Source organism: Carcharodon carcharias, chromosome 2, assembly GCF_017639515.1.
Source record: "Carcharodon carcharias isolate sCarCar2 chromosome 2, sCarCar2.pri, whole genome shotgun sequence".
In the NCBI taxonomy this organism is placed as follows: domain Eukaryota; kingdom Metazoa; phylum Chordata; class Chondrichthyes; order Lamniformes; family Lamnidae; genus Carcharodon; species Carcharodon carcharias.
The window spans coordinates 39,371,221-39,389,931 of NC_054468.1; the positions used below are offsets into that span (position 1 = coordinate 39,371,221).

General features: G+C 39.1%; 1 protein-coding gene across 4 annotated transcripts in view; it reads left to right on the forward strand.

The window, feature by feature from the left end:
- Positions 1-18,711, forward strand: part of atp11b (ATPase phospholipid transporting 11B (putative)) — a 190,144-nt gene that overhangs the window by 158,279 nt on the left and 13,154 nt on the right. For 2 of the 4 annotated variants that reach the window (XM_041217012.1, XM_041217020.1), the window contains exon 29: positions 485-570. The exons of 1 other annotated variant lie outside the window; for it this stretch is intronic. In XM_041217012.1, the coding sequence (XP_041072946.1) occupies positions 485-570 (86 nt within the window). Of the gene's footprint in view, positions 1-484; positions 571-15,991; positions 16,081-18,711 lie in introns of those variants that run through there. One more of the 4 variants, XM_041217030.1, reaches the window with a different exon arrangement.

Here is an 18,711-nt window from a genome sequence, read left to right on the forward strand (position 1 = left end):
GATACTTTCTAATCAAAACAATTCTTCAACTTCCTTCCCTCTTGGCCTGAAAGAGTGATTCATTTTCATTTTGGTTACAAGAGCAGTGGCAGCCCTCTGGTACTTTGTCTTCGGAATCAAGCAAGTGAGGTCCACCCCAAAAGAAAACCAAAGCCAACCTAGATTATTGTACTACCCAGCTGAGATCAGAAAATCTTGGGAACCAAACTTAGGATTGTCTGAGACTGTATGATCCTCGTATCATGTCACATGGTGAATTTAGCCGCTACAACACTGGAAGAGTGCACTCAGGTTTTTCTTTACCCCCAAATAATTATAGAGTGTTTTTTTTAAATAATTGTTCTCTTCAAAATAAAAGTTTGCAATAAAATATTACCTTGATCTGAGATGACTTATTTTTATGATCATCTTAGAAAAGGTACTAAAAGTGTTCTGTTTATTACTTATATATTATGTGTTCCATCCCTTTTCTGTTCCTCTATAGATGTACACCAACAGAGTTGCTTTAGAGGATGACTACATTGCTCTACAGCCACTGGCCAGGGCCAGGAATCAACTGAGCAAGATTAGGTAGAGTGGAAGGAACAACTGCTCAGTTATTTGCATGGCAAATATGATTGGACTATAACCAGTGCTTAGGCAAGGACAAAAAGGCATGAATATTGGGGTAGGGTGGAGAAGCAAACCTGCATGCAGGATAATGGCTTAACAAGCGCCTGTTTTAGGGCCTTCCTGGTTCCCTATTAAGAAATAGCAAATCCAGTTGGAAAACTAGCACATGTTAAAGAATATAACTAGTTTGAGAAACTACTTAGTTTTATTATAAATAAACACTTACACCACCATGCAGCTATTTGAAAACTTGATTTTTATTAAAAATATCCAAAATTTTGCACTTTTAAAATTTTGTAATATATGTTGCAGTTGGTAGCTTACTGCAACTGAAGTAAAATCTGTAGCATTTGAAGAAGTTTTACACTTGAATACAGTTTGAAATACTTAATTTTAACTAGGGAAGGATTTTGCATGAGTTTCTAAATAGATAATCTATATCTTCACAGATTAAAACTAACAGTATGAGATTGTTTTGAATGAGCAGTTGGCCATATTTACTTTTAGCTGTTCAGAAATATATTTTGAGAGAGAGCTTGCTCTCCATTTTTACCACTCTAAATTCAAACAGACTTGTTCGGTGCAACATGCTCTTAAAACATTAATACTGTTACTCAGAACCATCCTGTTAGGCAAGAATCATAAAATCTTACATCACAGAGGGAAGCCATTTGGCCCATTATACCTGTGCTAGCTCTTTAAAAGAGGAATACAATTAGTCCCATTCCTCTGCTGTATTTTACAGCCCTAAAAACTTTTCCTTTTCATGTATTTAGCCCATTCACTTTTGAATGTTACTGTTAATCTGCTTCCACACTTAATCAAAACACCTCAAGATTTTGAACACCTCTATCAAATCTCCCTTTAACCTCTCTATTCTAAGGAGAACAGTTTCTCAAGTCTTTCCACGAACTGAAGTTTGTCGTGCCTGGTGCCATCCAAATAAAAGCCAAAATAAAATACTCCGAGCTGGAAGCTGGAAATAAAAATAGAAAATGCACTCAGCAGCTTGGATAGCATCTGTGGAGAGAGAAAAGCAGAGAATTACCTTTTATTAGAACAGTCTCTGTTTCCCTCTCCAAAGATGCTGTCTGACATTCTAGTAAATCCCTTTGACTTCCATCCCAATGTGTGATGCCCAGAAATGGCCACAATGCTCCAGTTGAAGTCTCGCCAATGTTTTCTAAAAGTTTGGCATAATTTCCTTGCTTTTGTACTCTACTTCTGTTTATAAAGTCAAGAATTATATGCTTTTTAGTAGTTTCCTCAACTTGTTTTGCTACCTTCAATGATTTTTGTGCATGCACAATTGCACTCCTTTTAAGATTGTACCATTTAATTTATATTGCCTCCCCTCACTCTTCCTACCAAAATGAATCACTTCACACTTCTCTGTGCTCAATTTCATCCATGTCCTCCTGAAGCTTGTTGCCATGCTCCTTATTTTTTCCTACAACTTCAATTTGTGTCATCTTCTTGAGTTCTCTGCCTGTAGGGTAAGGAGGCAGGTCCAAAATCCATGCCAGCTGGAGCAGGGATCAGACCCCATAATGTTGGAACCAATCTGATGCACAACGGCCATCCAACCAACTGAGCCAACCCAAGGAGTCAGAGTTTTGTGGCAGCATAACTTCCAGGCACATATTGTAGCCTGGAACTATGGATGGTAGACGCTCCATCATTTTTTCCATCAGATGACTGACCAGTAATCTCTTCCACTCTTACGGCCTGCCAGTGGTGTATGTTGGAAGGATTTACAAGTTAATACTCAACCTGTTTGGCTGTGTTATGAACACACATCCCTTGGCCATGAAGTCCTGGAGTCAAACTTGAACCTGGAGTTTCTGGTTCAGAGGCAGAGACGCTACCCACTGCGCCCCAAGGCCTCTTTCATGTGTTAGCCACGGACTTTGAAATTATGACCTAGCTGCTAAGTTGTCAAAAAGAGCAGTAGTTCCAACACTGACCCCTAGGAGACACCAGTGCAAAAGCAAATGTTCATCACTATTCTCTGCTTTCTGTTCCTGAACTAATTTCATATCCATGCTGTCTATTTAATCCCATGAGCTTCAAATTTGCTAATGGGTATATCATATGGTACTCCTGTTGATTGTTTCATGTATGGACAATCACACTAGCCTCATCCACCCTCTTCACTAATTCTTCAAAAATCTCCAAGTTATTCAAAAATGAATTAACTTTAACAAATCCATACTGACTTTCATTTATTTGCCATTACTTGTCTAAATGACATTCAATATTGTCCCAGATTCACGTCTCTAAAGGTTGCCTCACCTGTCCAGCCTGCAATTGCTGGGTTTATCACCTTCCCCTCTTTTTTGTTTGAGTAGGAGTGTAATATTTGCAATCCCCCAGTCTTCTGGCACTACCTCCATATCTAAGGAGGTTTCAAAGATTTTTGCCAAAGCATCTGAAATTTCCACCCTTGTGACCTACAGCACCTAAGGATGAATCTCATTTGGACTGGATTTTTTTTTAACTTTGAGCAGAACCAATCTAAACGTCTTCTCAGAAGACTAGGTAATATGTATACTTTGGTACAAAAGATGGGAGTGTAAGATGTGCTGAATGTTCTATTATAGCACATGTATTTGATTCATTGGTGAAAATGAAATTGACATTCAAATTGCTACATAATTTGTGTATGACTTGAAATTGAAGAATTTCAATTAATTGAAAATTAATAACTGTGAAATTGTGATTACATCCAATGGTAGGTTCTGATTAATTTCATGCATAACTTCTTTATAATTTGTGCACTTTATAGTAGACCAACAGTATCTAATTTTAAAATATGACATGTTTTTGAGATATCTAGTGATCTGTTTAGCCAGTTGCTGGCAACTGTTTCCAATTATGAAGTTTACATATGGTATAAATAGGAATTTTATGTGAATGCAGATGTACATTTTTGGGGTAGGTAGAAGCTTTAATTATAATACTAAAGCACATTCATATATTATCAAATTTATTATTTAAAGATTTAATTTTTTGTGTTTTAAATTCTTTGAAATCCATTCACATTCTGACATTAGTAAAATGATTGGAAACCTAAGTGCAATTTGCCCCTCTGCTTAGCATGTATTGTACTAAATCACTGTGCATGCTTAAAATGTCTCCAATATTAGCTGTGGCACATTTTTGTTTGCATTGCATGGACCTAATAAACATTTCTGTTCATAACTGAATGTGACTGCCCTTCTAACCAGCTTGCAGAATAGAAGCAATAAAGCACAAGATGAAACTGCTTGGGCTGTTTTGGAAATTATGTCATTTATATGTTTGTGTCAGCAAGTGCCTTGTAGTTATATTTGTCTTTTGGTGGGTATGCAATAACTTTTTTTACAGAAAGGTCCGTTCTTATTTTATATACTCACGTGTATAATGTTTGTTTTTCAAACTATAAAGGGGCCTTACTTTTTCTGTAATGCCTATGTTATACTTTTCATCTATTACTCAGATCAATTTATTATAAGTATGTTTTACATTAACAGGAAAGTTCAGATGTTTTTTAAGAAAAGGTTGGAAATTATGTGTTTTTATTGAATTCAGAAATGCAATAAAACCAAATACTATATGTTGATGCATTTAATATTTATGTAATTAAGTGTCTATAGAAAGAAAGTACCTGCCTTTGCAAAACAGCGTAATAGTTTGCCATTCATTCAGCTTCTACACTAAGTAAAATATTTCAATCAACCCATAGGGGAAATCTCACCCAGGTGATGTCCCTTCTAAGACATTTGTAACACATTCATTCATACAGTTTTTTTTTAAATCAGGAGAGTCTTTCCATTTATTCCCATCAAAACAGATTGTACTGTTTTCTAGTCAGTAGTATAAATGGTCTCCATGGCTTCTAGATAATTTCCTTCAAATCGTGATTATGACAAAAGTATCAAATAAACACACGGTTCTAGTGCAGATTCTCTTTGACATCAGTCTCAGCCCACTGCAGCCATCCTTGGGTACACCGATTATGAAACAGAGCTAATCAAATTGGATAAAATGGAAAGTATCTTGTGTTACTTAGAAGAATAGGATGAAGTGGAGGTAAGTTAAAATTGCTGTACTGGAGTAGTGGCCACTTTTGGATACAACAGCACAAAGGATTCTCATGAGGCCCTTTGAAAGTTAGTAGTAAAGTGGTGCACTATGAAGTGAAAGACAAACAACGGTAATTGAAAAAAATAGGAGGTGAATATGAATAGGTATAATAAGCAGGTTTAAGAAATTGAATAACAAATGAGAATATATCAAAAAAAGATTATATATATCTTTTTGGTAATTATATATGTATTGGTAATTAATATTGATTGTTGGGGTCTTTGACATACAATGTGTGAAAGATTCAGTGTGATTACATTAGGTGCTTTAAGATAGTAAACAAAGTTCTGATATTTATACCACCGATAGCAATATTAGTACCATACTAGCCTAAATTATATATTGGGTACATCGGGATCTGGCAGAGATCCACACCATCCCTAGCACAGGGAGTTGCTTCCAATTAGGGGAAAGTTAAATGATGCATTTGGAAATAAGCCTGTGATTTTTTTTTTACACAAGTAAATGAAACATAGATATTGCAGTAACTGCAATTCCAGTGGCATTTTCACAAAGAAAAAACAATGTGGGACCTCATGACCCGTTTATAGTCTTGCATGTTCTTTTGGACCAGTACCTGGGTGATTAAAGTTCTGTAAGAGCAGTCTTTTATCTCTAAAATGGTACAGGCCTCTCAAATATGGTGAAATGGAGGGGCTATTAAATAGAAGTATTTCCTTTACCACTGATGCCATATGCCAGTGAACCAGACCCCGTTTCCTGTCCATCATAAAAGACTGACTAATTCCATCTCTGTAATACCTGCTGCTGAAGCCTGCATTCTTGCTTTTTCATCTCCAGATTTCGGTGTGCCAATATTCTCCTGAACAGCCTCCCATTCTTCTTCAATAAACTAGAGCTTATCCAAAACTCTGCTGCCTATATCCTGACCTGCACCAAATCTACCAACACCTTGTATTTAAAATCCCTTCATAGCCTCACCCTTCCCTATCTCTGTAATCTCCTCCAGCCTACAACCCTCTGAAAACACTTGTGTTCCTCCGACAATGGCTTCATGCAGACTCCACTCTCTTCACACCTCCAAAGGTAGCTGTGCCTTCAGCCATCTTGGCCCAAAGTTATAAAATTAACCTCTCTGCCTCCGTCTCTCTCTTCTCCTTTTAGACCCTTCTTTAAGTATACCTGTTTGATCAAGCTTTTCATTACCTTTCCTAAAAAAAACTTTTGTCTTGTGACAATGTTTGTCTGATTATGCTTCTGTACAGTGTTTGGAGAGTTTTCCCCAGTAATGGTGCTATATAAACCCGAGTTGTTCATACATGAAATACCAAGGTACTCTCAACTGAAGATTATCTCAGTTTTACCTATTGCACTCAGCTTATTTTACTCTATAATGTTGGCAACCCAAATAGAAGAGAAGTTAAAATTAAGTTAACATTCACTATAACTTTTCCATCTTTTTAAATGGGTTACATATGGTGGAATACTTTCTTTGAAATTATATTTTCATACCTGTTTTAATTTCTCTCTCTACCTTCAAGCATTGGACCAAATTGAACTTCGAATGTGTGATGCACTCACATTTTCGCAATGGCTGCAGGCAATTGTAATAAATGTTTGCCTAATTAACAGCTCCATAGGTACCAGCTACCCTCTAGCACCCATTCTCTATGTGCTTAATCAAATGACGAGAGTCATTGGGCTGTTTGACTTTAGGGTGGCAGCACATTAAGCCGAGTTCATCCAATACCTTTACATGGATGCACTTTCTGAGAGTTTTCACTTGCTAATGATCAGAAGCAGGGATCTTTGCTGTTGTAGTCCTGGGATGTTGTCCAGTTAAGGCACCAATTACAGCCTCTGCATTATGGAGCAAAGGTTTGGGGCGTTCCTAGTCTGTATTGTTCAGTATTCGTGGGCAAGACATTTACACAGATATTTAGTATATTTAAATACCTGATGTATTTAATTGAAACCCGCCCTTTCCTCTTTTTTGAAAAAACAGTACATCTCCTCAATTAGTTAGTAGAAATGGTAGATAGTAGCTTCTCTGTCATAAGCTTTTTTGGGGTTGGGTGTTGGGAGGTGATGAGGGAAACAAATCGCACCATGCATAAGAGGAGGGAAATAGTATTAAGTAAAAATGATGGGAAAAATTATAATGCTGACTCTCCCTATTTACAGTCAGCAGGAAAATTCCTTTAACTTTGGTTGATTTTGTAGATTAGGATGTGTTCAGAAATTCCCATTTGTTCTGACAGTACAGTAGAAAATTAATTTTTGTGATTAAGCTAGTATCAGTATATGCAATAAACAAAATCAATGTGCAAATTTATATAGAGCATAATTTTTATATATAAATGGAAACAAAACTTAGCATTAGCATTGTTTTGTAGTTGGCCAGCATTCCAGGGTCATTCAGGAAATGATTTAATGCTGCTTTAGACTGGTGTCCTATTAATTCACAAACAGTAATATTCTGACAGTTAATACAGTAAATTAATCTACTGTCTATTGAACCATGCTGTCTTCCTAAAACAACTACAGGTTTTATAGAATGGGAAATAGTCATTTTGTAGTACAGAACTTGAGCATTGCTAAGACAAGCGACATGCGATCAAAGCTTTCCGTCTTACACTCAGGATAGCTCACAGGAAATTACCAACAGTAAAGGGAAACAACAATTTATACTTCATGAGAAGAGAGCACTGTTTGGTTGATAAGTGGACTCTGCTGGAGGTGTTGCCGTGGAAATGCAGCATGAAACAGTTTAACTGCTTAGCTTTGTTCAAATTCAAACAAAAGCTTAGGGAATAGTCATTCTCTGGTTCATTCCCCAGAGCAATGCCTTGACCAATCAGTTGAACTGCCCAGTTTGAATTTGAATAAAGCTGGGCTGTTAACTGTTCCATGCTGCATTTTCCATGGCAACACCCCCTCCAATCAGAGTCCACTTGCCAAACAAACAGTGCTCTCTCATGCAGTATAAATTGTTATTCCCTTTACTGTTTGTAATTTATTGCGTGCTATCCCAATGAGTGCAAGACGAAAAACTTTGATAGCATGTCTCTTTTTTTACAGAATGGGAAGTGTTGTTAAAAGCGAGTAGATTTTTTTTCCTCACTTCTCTTTCCCTTCACTAAAGATAGTGACTGATGCTGAGGTACAGCTCCTTGGAGAATGTCCAGTCCTCTGATAGAGCTCATGCTAGATGTTGAGCTGCTACAGACAATCTAGATGTTGGGGGTCACCATAGCCAAGTGCAATCCTCTTCTTACCTAATATACATAATGTGCTTATTTTGGATGATTTTTATTTGGAATTCTCTCCCTTGTCAAGTGACATTTAAAAAAAATAGAGCATGCCTTTGTCTCACCGCTGCCCCAACTGAGACCAGCTAAAGAATGTTGTATCTTTTTGCTCTGTGGCTCAAAACCCCATCAAGTATTTACTTCCATCAGCCATTTGGAGAAACCTGAGAGGAAATCTTATTTACTCATGTATTTTTGGGGAACAGAATAGTTAATTTCAATTGAGGATATTTATTCAACAGATTAGCATAAATATTTCCCAACTTGTCCAGGCCATATGTCTCAACGGCTACAGCTGGCAGATTGTATCAAACAGCACATCCTTTCAGCTATTCACAATAGGCAGAGAACTGACCATACTCAACTAACCTGTGCTTGCAAAACTCAGAACATAATGTCTAATGTTAGATGTGATTGGGCAGCATTTGCTGAACCGTTCCGTGTGCTAAGAATTACACTAACGACCAATTTAAGATTGTCAGTCGGGCTCGCAGTGTAGCTCACTTACACTTGCTGGAAGCTACATGTATTCATATGCAGGGACCTGTCCTGCAGGCAGAGTCCAGACATTGCACTTTTTTTGAATAAACAAAAGCATGGGACACAGTAGCACCTTGGTGCATATGCCATGGCAATGTCTCGATTAATCAGTGTTGACTTGCCAACCAATTGGCACCCCTTTTCTCATGCAGTATAAATTGTTCCCTTAGAAATTTGGCATTCCTGCATCTATCCTGATGAGTACAAGATAACATGTCCCTTTTGCCAGCAATACACATGTCCAGGAATTACTTGAAACAGTAGCATGTTTTTAGTTTAGTAATTTAAACTGAAAGCAGATTAATTTCCCATAATAACTCAGTTTAATTGTGCTGTCTTCATCAAACAACTCAAGGTTTTGGAGGATGGGAACTGTAGCATAGTTACTGCAGTTGTAACCCAGAAGCTTAAAATAATTATCTGGAAACATGAGCTCAAATTCCAACAAAGCATCTGGGGAATTTCAATTCAGTTAATTAAACAAAATCTGCAGTAAAAAGCTAGTGACACTAATCGTGACTGTGTAACTGCTGGACTGTCATATAAAGCCATCTGGTTCACTGTCCTTTAAGGAAGGAAATCTTTCCTTTAAGGAAGGAAATCTGCCTTCCTGGTCTGACTTGTGTGTCTCCAGGGGCTCAGCAATATCATTAGCTCTTAACTGCCCTCTGAAATACCCTGGCAAGCTACTCAGTTGTCAAAAAGCAGCTCACCTCCACATTCTCAAGGACAATTAGGCACAGGCAATAAATGCTGGCCTTGTCAATGTATAAAAACAAAATAATTTGCAACCTGTCTATGTGGGTTTCTGTCCTAATACAGAGATAATGAGCTCACCAGTACAAGTCCATACTCTCTAGTAAGAACATAAGAAATAGGAGTAGGATTAGACCATACAGACCACCAAGCCTGCTCTGCCATTCAGTACGATCATGGCTGATCTTAAGCTTCAACTCCATTTTCCCACCCGCTCCCCACATCCCTTAATTTCCTGGGAGATCAAAAATCTGTCTCTTCAAGCCTTGAATATATTCAATGATGGTGCATCCATAATCCTCTGGGGTGGAGAATTCCAAAGATTCACAAAGCTTTGTGTAAAGAAATTTCTCCTCAGCCCACTTATCTTGAGACTGTGCCCCCATATTTTAGATTCCCCAACCAATGGAAATTATCTCTCAGCGTTTACCCTATCAAGCCACTTCGGAATTTTGTAGATTTCAATGAGATCACCTCATTCTTCAAAACTCTAGAGAATATAAGCCCAATTTACTCAGCCCCTAATTATAAGACAACCCTCTCATCCCAGGGACCAATTGTGAATCTTTGCTGTACCACTTCAAATGCAAGTATATCCTTTCTTAAATGTGGAGACCAAACTGTACACTACTCCAAATAGCAAGACTTCTTTATTCTTGTACTCCAGTCTCCTTGCAATAAAGGTCAACATGCCATTTTCCTTCTAATTGCTTGGCATACCTGCATGCTAACTTTCTGTGCTCCTTGTACATACACACCCAAGTCTCTCTGAACATTAACCATAAGACATAGGAGCAGAAATTAGGCCATTCAGCCCATCGAGGCTGCTCAGCCATTCAAACATGGCTGATAAGTTTCTCAACCCCATTCTCCCGCCTTCTCACCGTAACCTTTGATCCCCTTACCAATCAAGAACCTATCTATCTCGGTCTTAAATACACTCAATGACCTGGGCTCCACAGCCTTCTGTGGCAATGAGTTCCATAGATTCACCACTCTCTGGCTAAAGAAGTTTCTCCTCATCTCTGTTCTAAAAGGTCTTCCCTTCACTCTGAGGCTGTGCCCTCAGGTCCTAGTCTCTCCTACTAATGGAAACATCTTCCCCACGTCCGCTCTATCCAGGCCTTTCAGTATTCTGTAAATTTCAATCAGATCCCCCCTCATCCTTCTAAACTCCATCGAGTATAGACCCAGAGTCCTCAAACGTTCCTCATGTGTTAAGCCTTTCATTCCTGGGATCATTCTTGTGAACCTCCTCTGGACCCTCTCCAGGGCCAGCATATCCTTCCTGAGATACGGGGCCCAGAATTGCTCACAATATTCTAAATGTGGTCTGACCAGAGCCTTATAAAGCCTCAGCAGCACATCCCTGCTTTTATATTCTAGCCCTCTCGAAATAAATGCCAACATTGCATTTACCTTCCCAACTACCGACTCAACCTGCAAGTTAGCCTTAAGAGAATCCTGGAATAGGACTCCCAAGTCCCTTTGCACTCCAGATTTCTGAATTCTCTCCCCATTTAGAAAATAGTCTATGCCTCTATTCTTCCTCCCAAAGTGCATGACCTCACACTTCCCCACGTTGTATTCCATCTGCCACTTCTTTGCCCATTCTCCTAACCTGTCCAAATCCTTCTGCAGCCTCTCCGCCTCCTCAATACTACCTGTCCCTCCACCTATCTTTGTATCATCTGCAAACTTAGCCAGGATGCCCTCAGTTCCTTCATCTAGATCATTAACGTATAAAGTGAAAAGTTGTGGTCCCAACACTGACCCCTGCAGAACTCCACTAGTCACCGGCCGCCATCCTGAGAAGGACTCCCTTATCCCCACTCTCTGCCTCCTGCCAGACAGCCAATCTTCTATCCATGCTAGTACCTTGCCTCTAACACCATGGGCTCTTATCTTACTGAGCAGCATCCTGTGCGGCACCTCGTTAAAGGCCTTCTGGAAGTCCAAGTAGATAACTTCCATTGGCTCTCCTTTGTCTAACCTACTCATTACCTCCTCAAAGAATTCTAACAGATTTGTCAGGCATGACCTGACACCTACAAGTCTCTCACATGTTAAAAAATATTCTACTTTTTTTCTTACGACCTAGTGAATAACTTCACACTTCCCTATATTATACTCCATCTGCCATCTTGTTGTCCACTCGCCTAACCTGTCTATAACTCTTTGCAACCTCTCTCTGTCCTCATGACAGCTTATCTTTCCACCTAACTTGGTATCATCAGCAAACTTTGATACATTACTCTCTGTCTCTTCATCTAAGTCATTAATATAGATTGTAAGTAGCTGAGGCCCCAGCACTGATCCTTGCTGCACTCCACTATTCACTTCCTACCAATTTGGAAAAGCCTCGTTTATGCCCACTCTATCTGCTAACCAATCCTCTGTGCATGCTAATATATTACCCCAAACTCTCTGAGCCCTTATTTTCCCTATTAACCATTTGTGCAGCACCTTAACCAATGCCTTTTGGAAATCCAGATATACTACATCAGCTGGTTCCCCTTTATGTACCGTACTAGTTACATCCTCAAAAAACTCATAATAAATTTGTCAAACAGGATTTTCCTTTAGTAAAACCATGTTTGTGTGCTGAAATAGCATTCTGTACTGTGCCATGTCCAGGATGTCTTTAGTCCTGAGACTCATGGCTTTTCTCTGCTTTAGATGGAAGAGGACCAGTGTAAAGTCAGCTCAGATATGCTGTTGCTGAAAGCAGGAACAGAGGGAAGAAGAGTAGGGGACTGCTAGTTTTTTCCAGCTAGCAGGACAGTTCTTGCTGTAGGTAGCATTTTTATTCCTACTGATTTCAAGACATTTGTGTTTGTGCATTGTCTTGCTTCAAGTTGACATTGAATAGCAGCTCGTCATCATTTATTTAGGTGAATGTCGGAACTTATTTGTGACTTGCTTGGAATAGGGTGCATGCTCTTAATTTACACCATCCAGTTATGCTCCTCTTTGTATCATAATGCCCATTTAATCTTATACTGAAATCTATTTGATCATGTATGAAATAGCCATCCATAGAACGCTTGACTAACTCTTTCATACTTTACATACCTTATATTTTGCACAAGTAGGACAGCAGATTACATTTGTACTTGCACAGTAAATTAGCTTGTTACAATGCATGTGATGCGTGAAAATTAAACAAGATAATTGGAGATTAAAATCGGGAAAAAGAAAATAATTTGCACAGGACATGGTAACATTCTTTGATTTCTCCCTCTTACATCCATATGGTTAACCTTCTAATTATCATTTGCTATAACCATTTTTGCAAATGTGTTTAAAAATGTTTTTATTTTTGATTCCATATTATGTAAATTAAGGCAGGCTTTAATGTAAATTGGGAAATGTTTTTAGTATCTGACCAGCTCCTCTTCCTGATCATACCTCATACTGTGTAAATTCTGTGGAAAAATTTCAAGGTTGCCATGTTTTAAATAGGGAATTAAATCAACAGTGACTGAAATAGATATACCTTTGCTTTTTGATAATGTATAAATTCGGAATGGATGGTACATATCAATTCTAAATGGTGTCCCTGTTGCTCCAGCCTCTCCAACTCTTTTTTTTTAAATACACATTTTCCAGTTGCCACTTGAGTCAACAATGGTGCTTTCTAGGGCTAAACTTTCAGAAAAGTAAACCAGGAAATCACAACCTTATGGAGGTCCATATCCAGGAACTGCTGTGATGCAACATTCAAGTAGTTCTACCTCACCTATTCCTGGTAGGCCAAAGAAAATTTTAGACCTGAAGAATCTCATTTTCTTGAAGTACTTCTGGGAATACTTTCACAGTTTTCAAAAATGAGCTTGTAACCTATTTGCAAACAGGTTTCACTTGCAGATTCAGCTCTGAAAGTTTAGCCCTAGAAAGCACCATTGTTGACTCAAGTGGCAACTGGAAAGTGTGTATTTAAAAAGAAGAGTTGGAGAGGCTGGAGCAACAGGGACACCATTTAGAATTGATATGGACCATCCATTCCAAATTTACACATTATCAAAGGTATATCTATTTCACATCTGATCAATTTATAGCTGCGCAAATCACCACTCAGCGCACACTATTGGTAGATTCATAGAAATTTACAGTGCAAGCAGAGGCCGCTTTGCTGCTTATGTCTGCCCGCCAAAAAGATTTATCCCACCTTTCCATTCTCAGCCTGTAGCCTTGTAGGTGATGGCACTTCAAATGCATATCCAAATACGTTATAAATGTAGTGAGAGTTTCTGCTTCTACACCATTTTGAGGCAGAGAATTCCAGACTCCAGCCACCCTCTGGGTGGAAAAAAATTGCTTCTCAACTCATCTCTCATCGATCTACCAATTTTAAATCAACTTGAAATCTATGCCCACAGGTTGTTGACCCCTCTACTAAGGAAATAAGTTCTTCCTATACACGTTAAGTCCCTCATAATTTTAGATACCTCAGTTGAAGCTCTCCTCAGCCTTCCCTGTGCCTAAGAAAACAAACCCAGTCTTTCTAATCTTTCCTCGAAGCTAAAATTGTCAGATCCTTGCAATATCCTTAAAACTTCTCTGCCCCCTCTCTAGTAAAGTCACATTCTTCTGTAATATGATGACCAGAATTGTATGCAATTCTCTAGCTACAGCCTAAGTATTTTATAGAGTTTCACATAACCCCTTGTTCTATCGCTTGGCTAATAAGGAAAGTATCCCATTTGCCACTTTAGGCACCTTATCTGCCTGTTCTGCAGGAAACTGTGGATAAGCACTCCAAGTCCCTTTTCTACATGTCTCGGTGTCCTATCATATTGTTTATTCCCTTGCCTTGTTTGCCCTCTCCAAATGCATTACCGCACATTTCTCTTTTCACTTGCCACTTTTCAGCCTACCTGACAGTCCATTGATAGCTTCTTGTAGTCTGCATCTTTCTTCCTCACTATCGTTCCATGTGGTGGGTAAAAGCTTTGGCCTTAATCCTTTACTTTCTCAGGAATGACATCAGAGGTCACATGACTCAGAGGCAATGCCAAGCTATAGCACATAACTGGCAACCGTTCACAAAGGCATTTCTCCAAACCCCCTTTGCATTAAAAAGAAAAAAATCATTGCATGCATTATCATTCGCAGTTGCAAGTTACCCACATACATGGACTATAAAGAAAGTCATCAAGCAAGAGCAGAAGACTGCTCATTGTAGTCCATCTCACTTTTGTCTGCTCTACACATGCATTGCACATATAATCTTTCAAGTATTCAGGTCTTCTAATGATGCACATGGGTTGCTATTGGTTGTTGGTCTGGCCTCAGCTGGTTCCTGGGGTGACTTTGTCTCTCTGGAGAATGTTGTTGCTGTGACTGCAGCTGATCTGTTGCATTTGTTGGAGAGCAGTTGATCTCTGAGACTGATGGTCATTCTGTTCTTTGTTCAATTGGCAAAATCAACTCCTCCTGATCATATGTCTGCTGTTGAGGTGCAGTTCTGTGATTGCAAGTATGTGTGAGGTTGCAGTAATATATATGGTCATTCACTTTCGCAGTATACAATTGTGACAACTGCGTTAGAAAGGTTCTAAGTTGCCAAGTTGAGTGCATTGAATGTTTGCCAGAATTGACACTAGTCAGAGTGCAATGATATGCTTTATCAAAGTGAAATTTGGCCTTCTGTCTAATATTGTCGTTTACTCCTGTTACTATTACTGGCTTCAGTAGTTTTTTCAGCTAGAGGAAGAATGGTTTGGGTGTGGCGTGACGTTAGCTGCTGGACTAGACTACTTTGCTTTAGAAGGAGTGTTTCTCCAATCTAAGATCGCCTTGTATGTATCTGTGCTGGATCTATTCAATTTTTTTGATGATCCTTTTGCAATTTTCACCACTGCCTTAGCCTTTCCATTTGACTGGGGGTAGCGTGGAAATGATGCGTAGTGCTGAATTTCCCATTCATGAAGTGTCTGAATTCTTCACTTGTGAACTGAGGGCCTGTCTCTCATCATAGTGTCAGGAATGCCATGATGATTGAAGTGTGCTTTAAGATATTCTATGATCTCACTGGCAGTTATTGATCATTGGCCCATCTAACTCCCGGTAGTCTGAATAGTAGTGATGCAATAGTCGGTTCCTAAGAGAATGAAGAGGTCTACTCCAAGCTTTATCCATGGTCTGTCTGGGATGTCATGAGTGGCTCTTTAGCCTGCTTAGCTTGACATTCAATACAAGCACTGCATTGGCTGTTGTGATCCTTAATCTCATTGCTCTTGTTTGGCCAGTAGACCCTTCCTCAGACCAGAATCAATTCCTTGGTGGCTTGATTGGATGCACTTCAGCATCTCTTTGTCTGTGTTGACATCCTTCTGGAGCAGTGGAAATGCCAAATGTCATGTGTAACCACCTGTACTTCCCAAATGGCATCCAGGACATAGAAAATACTGCTTTCTTCTGACTTCACTTGCCAGTATCCACACTTTGCATCTAGGGTGGTTATGGCCTTTGCCTTGGCAAGTTGCGGAAAAATTTCTTCAGTAATTGGCATTGAGTAGTGAGATCTCTTCAAAGCTTTATTGGGGTCATTAGGATCTGTGCACACTCTCAGCTTTCCAGGTTTTTTTTTTCACTATCATGCTGCTAATCCAATTTGTAGGAGTTGTCACTTTCTTGATTACTCCTGTCTTTTCAAGCTCCTCTATCTTGTCCTTTAGGCTGGACTTGAGCACAGCTGGCACTGTCCTCCAGAAGATTGAGTTGGTCCCTCACTCATCTATTTGAAGATGATAACCAGAAAAATACCCAAGACCTATGAAAACAATTTTGCAATTTGTCAGGGCATGCAGCTTGGTGCCATGCGAAACACTGCAAATTTCTTCAGGTACATGGAGTCCAAGTTTTTGACTTTTTTTTAGCTGAGCTGAGGGGATTTTGCTTAGTATCTACCATTTTAGAACTGTAGATGTTCTTTCTTCCCATTGCATTGGGCTCTCAGTTTAGTTTGCCCTCTTGGGGTGAACATGCTTCCATCATGTAGCCTCAACCTTACCTTCAATAGCTTCATTTTTGGGTCACTATCTTGAACAACTTCACACAGGTCTGCAAAGCTCATGATGTTGGACATGGCACCATTGTCCATATTCACATTAACTTGATGCTCTTCTTCTGCAGTCATCATTCCAATAGTCGCAAACCATTGAGACATGATGGTGCCAATTTGTTCTGGGGTATAGTAATTGGTCAGAATCATCATCGAACATCTCATCAGCAACCAGCTTTACAAGCTTACTTTTCTTATTTCCAGCAAAACACTTGGTGTGCAAAGTGATTCAACCTCTTGCAGTTAGAGCATTGCTTTCCCCATGCTGAACATGCTTCCTTTTCTTTTATGTGGTATCCTCTATAGTATTTACATCCAGTACTTTGGCCTTGATCCTTCTGCTGGCCCTGCTGTAAATAGTTCTTCCTTTTCTCCATTGCCTTGTGCTTGTAAGGCCTGCACTGCCTCTCCCCATAGTGCAAAGCCATATCAGTTCTCCCATCAATATTCTTCAGATGACGATTAATCACTTCAGAGTTTCTGAACAGTGTCTGCACATGTCAATAGCTTTCTTGAGAGTAAGTTTTTCTTCTCTCAGCAGATATGCTCTTATGGTGGGATCTCTTGCTCCTAAGATAATCCTCGGATCAGATCATCCTTCAGTTGCTCAATTCCACAAGATTCAGTTAGACATCTCAATGCAGTCACATACTAATAAATATTTTGCACCTCTTCCTGAGCTCTGGTGTTGAACATGTAGCGTTCATAAATAACAATCATAGAGGGTTCAAAATGGGCTTTCAAGGCCTCCAGAATTTCACAAGACTAGCTTTTTCTGCTCCTCAGTGAGGTCCAAGGTGCAATACAGCTTGTAGCGCTCTTTCCCTAGCACTGATAACAGAGTTGTTGCTCATTTGTTCAGGTTTCTTGTCTAACACTGTGGTAATTTCATAATTCCGCCATTGAGACCGGAAGAATTTGCAATTCTTTCTCAAATCTGACTTCATCTCCATAGGAGCCAGTACTGGAATTTTCAAAGCCATAGTGACTCATCCAGCCGTTAATGTCCTGTACAAAATTGCAGACTAAAGTTTCAATTACTCTCTGCTTTTTCTTAGCAGCTGGCTGAATTCCAGTGATCAAAATCCACTCAATTTCAGCTGCACTGCTGACACCATGTGGTGATAAAATGGTTTCTGCCTCAATCCTTTATTCTCAAAGGTATGACATCAGAGGTCACATGACAATTGCAAGTCACAGTACACAACAGGCAACTGTGAACAAAGGCATTTCTCCAAACAACTATCAACCACAATCAATTTTTGCACAATCTGCAAACTGCTTAATCATGCCACCTTCATTTAGGTCTAAATCATTGATATTAACTATGAAAAGCAAGGGACCTAGTACTGAGCCCTGCAGAACCCCACTGGAAACATCCTTCCAGTTACATAAATACTCATCGACAATTATCCTTTGCTTCCTGCCACTGAGCCAATTTTCAATCCAACTTGCCACTTTCTCTTGGATCCTATGGGCTCTTATTTTTCTGACCAGTCTGCCATGTGGGACTTTGTCAAAAGTCTTGCTAAATTCCATGTAAGCAACTTCAAATGCAGTACCCTCATCACCCTCCTTGATACCTCCTCAAAGATTTCAAGTTAGTTGGCCGTGACTTTCCTTAGCAGATCCTCACTGACTGTCCCTGATTAATCTGCTCCTTTCTAAATGAAAATTTAATACTCAAAGTTTTCCAATAATTTACCCATTAAGATTAGGCTGACTAGCCTACATTCCTCCCTTTTTATACAACGGTACAATGTTAGCAGGCCTTCAACGCCACTCCTGTAGCCAGAGAACATTGGAAAATGATGATCAGATCCTCTGCTATTTCCTCTCTCGCTTTTCTTAACAACTTGGGAATCAATTCATCCGGGCCCTGCAATTTACCACTATCAAAGATGTTAAACTTCTCAATACTTTCTCTTTCTACTGAGGTAATTTCAATAGTTCATCCTCACTGCCTGTTTAATCAACCAGACAGCCCTTATGTCTTAAATAGAGTGACCAAATCTGGGCAGGTCATCATCAAAATTAAGGCCATGTTTTCCTTCATTATGTTCAATAAAAAAAGGTAAACAAATGCCAGTGATACCACTTTATATTTATTTCTAAAATTTTCACAAAAATTGGCAAACTGATTTTTTTAAAAAGTATCCCTAAATACTTTTTGGCACTTTAATCCTCATAAAAATAAGATATTGCTAACATTTCATATGGGGCATTACTTCAACTGCAAGGATGTTGGTGTTTGATTTCTCTTGGCACAAATCTACACTTTTGGTTCAGCTTGTGACAACAAAGCATTTTTCTACTCCCAGGTCAGATATAGAA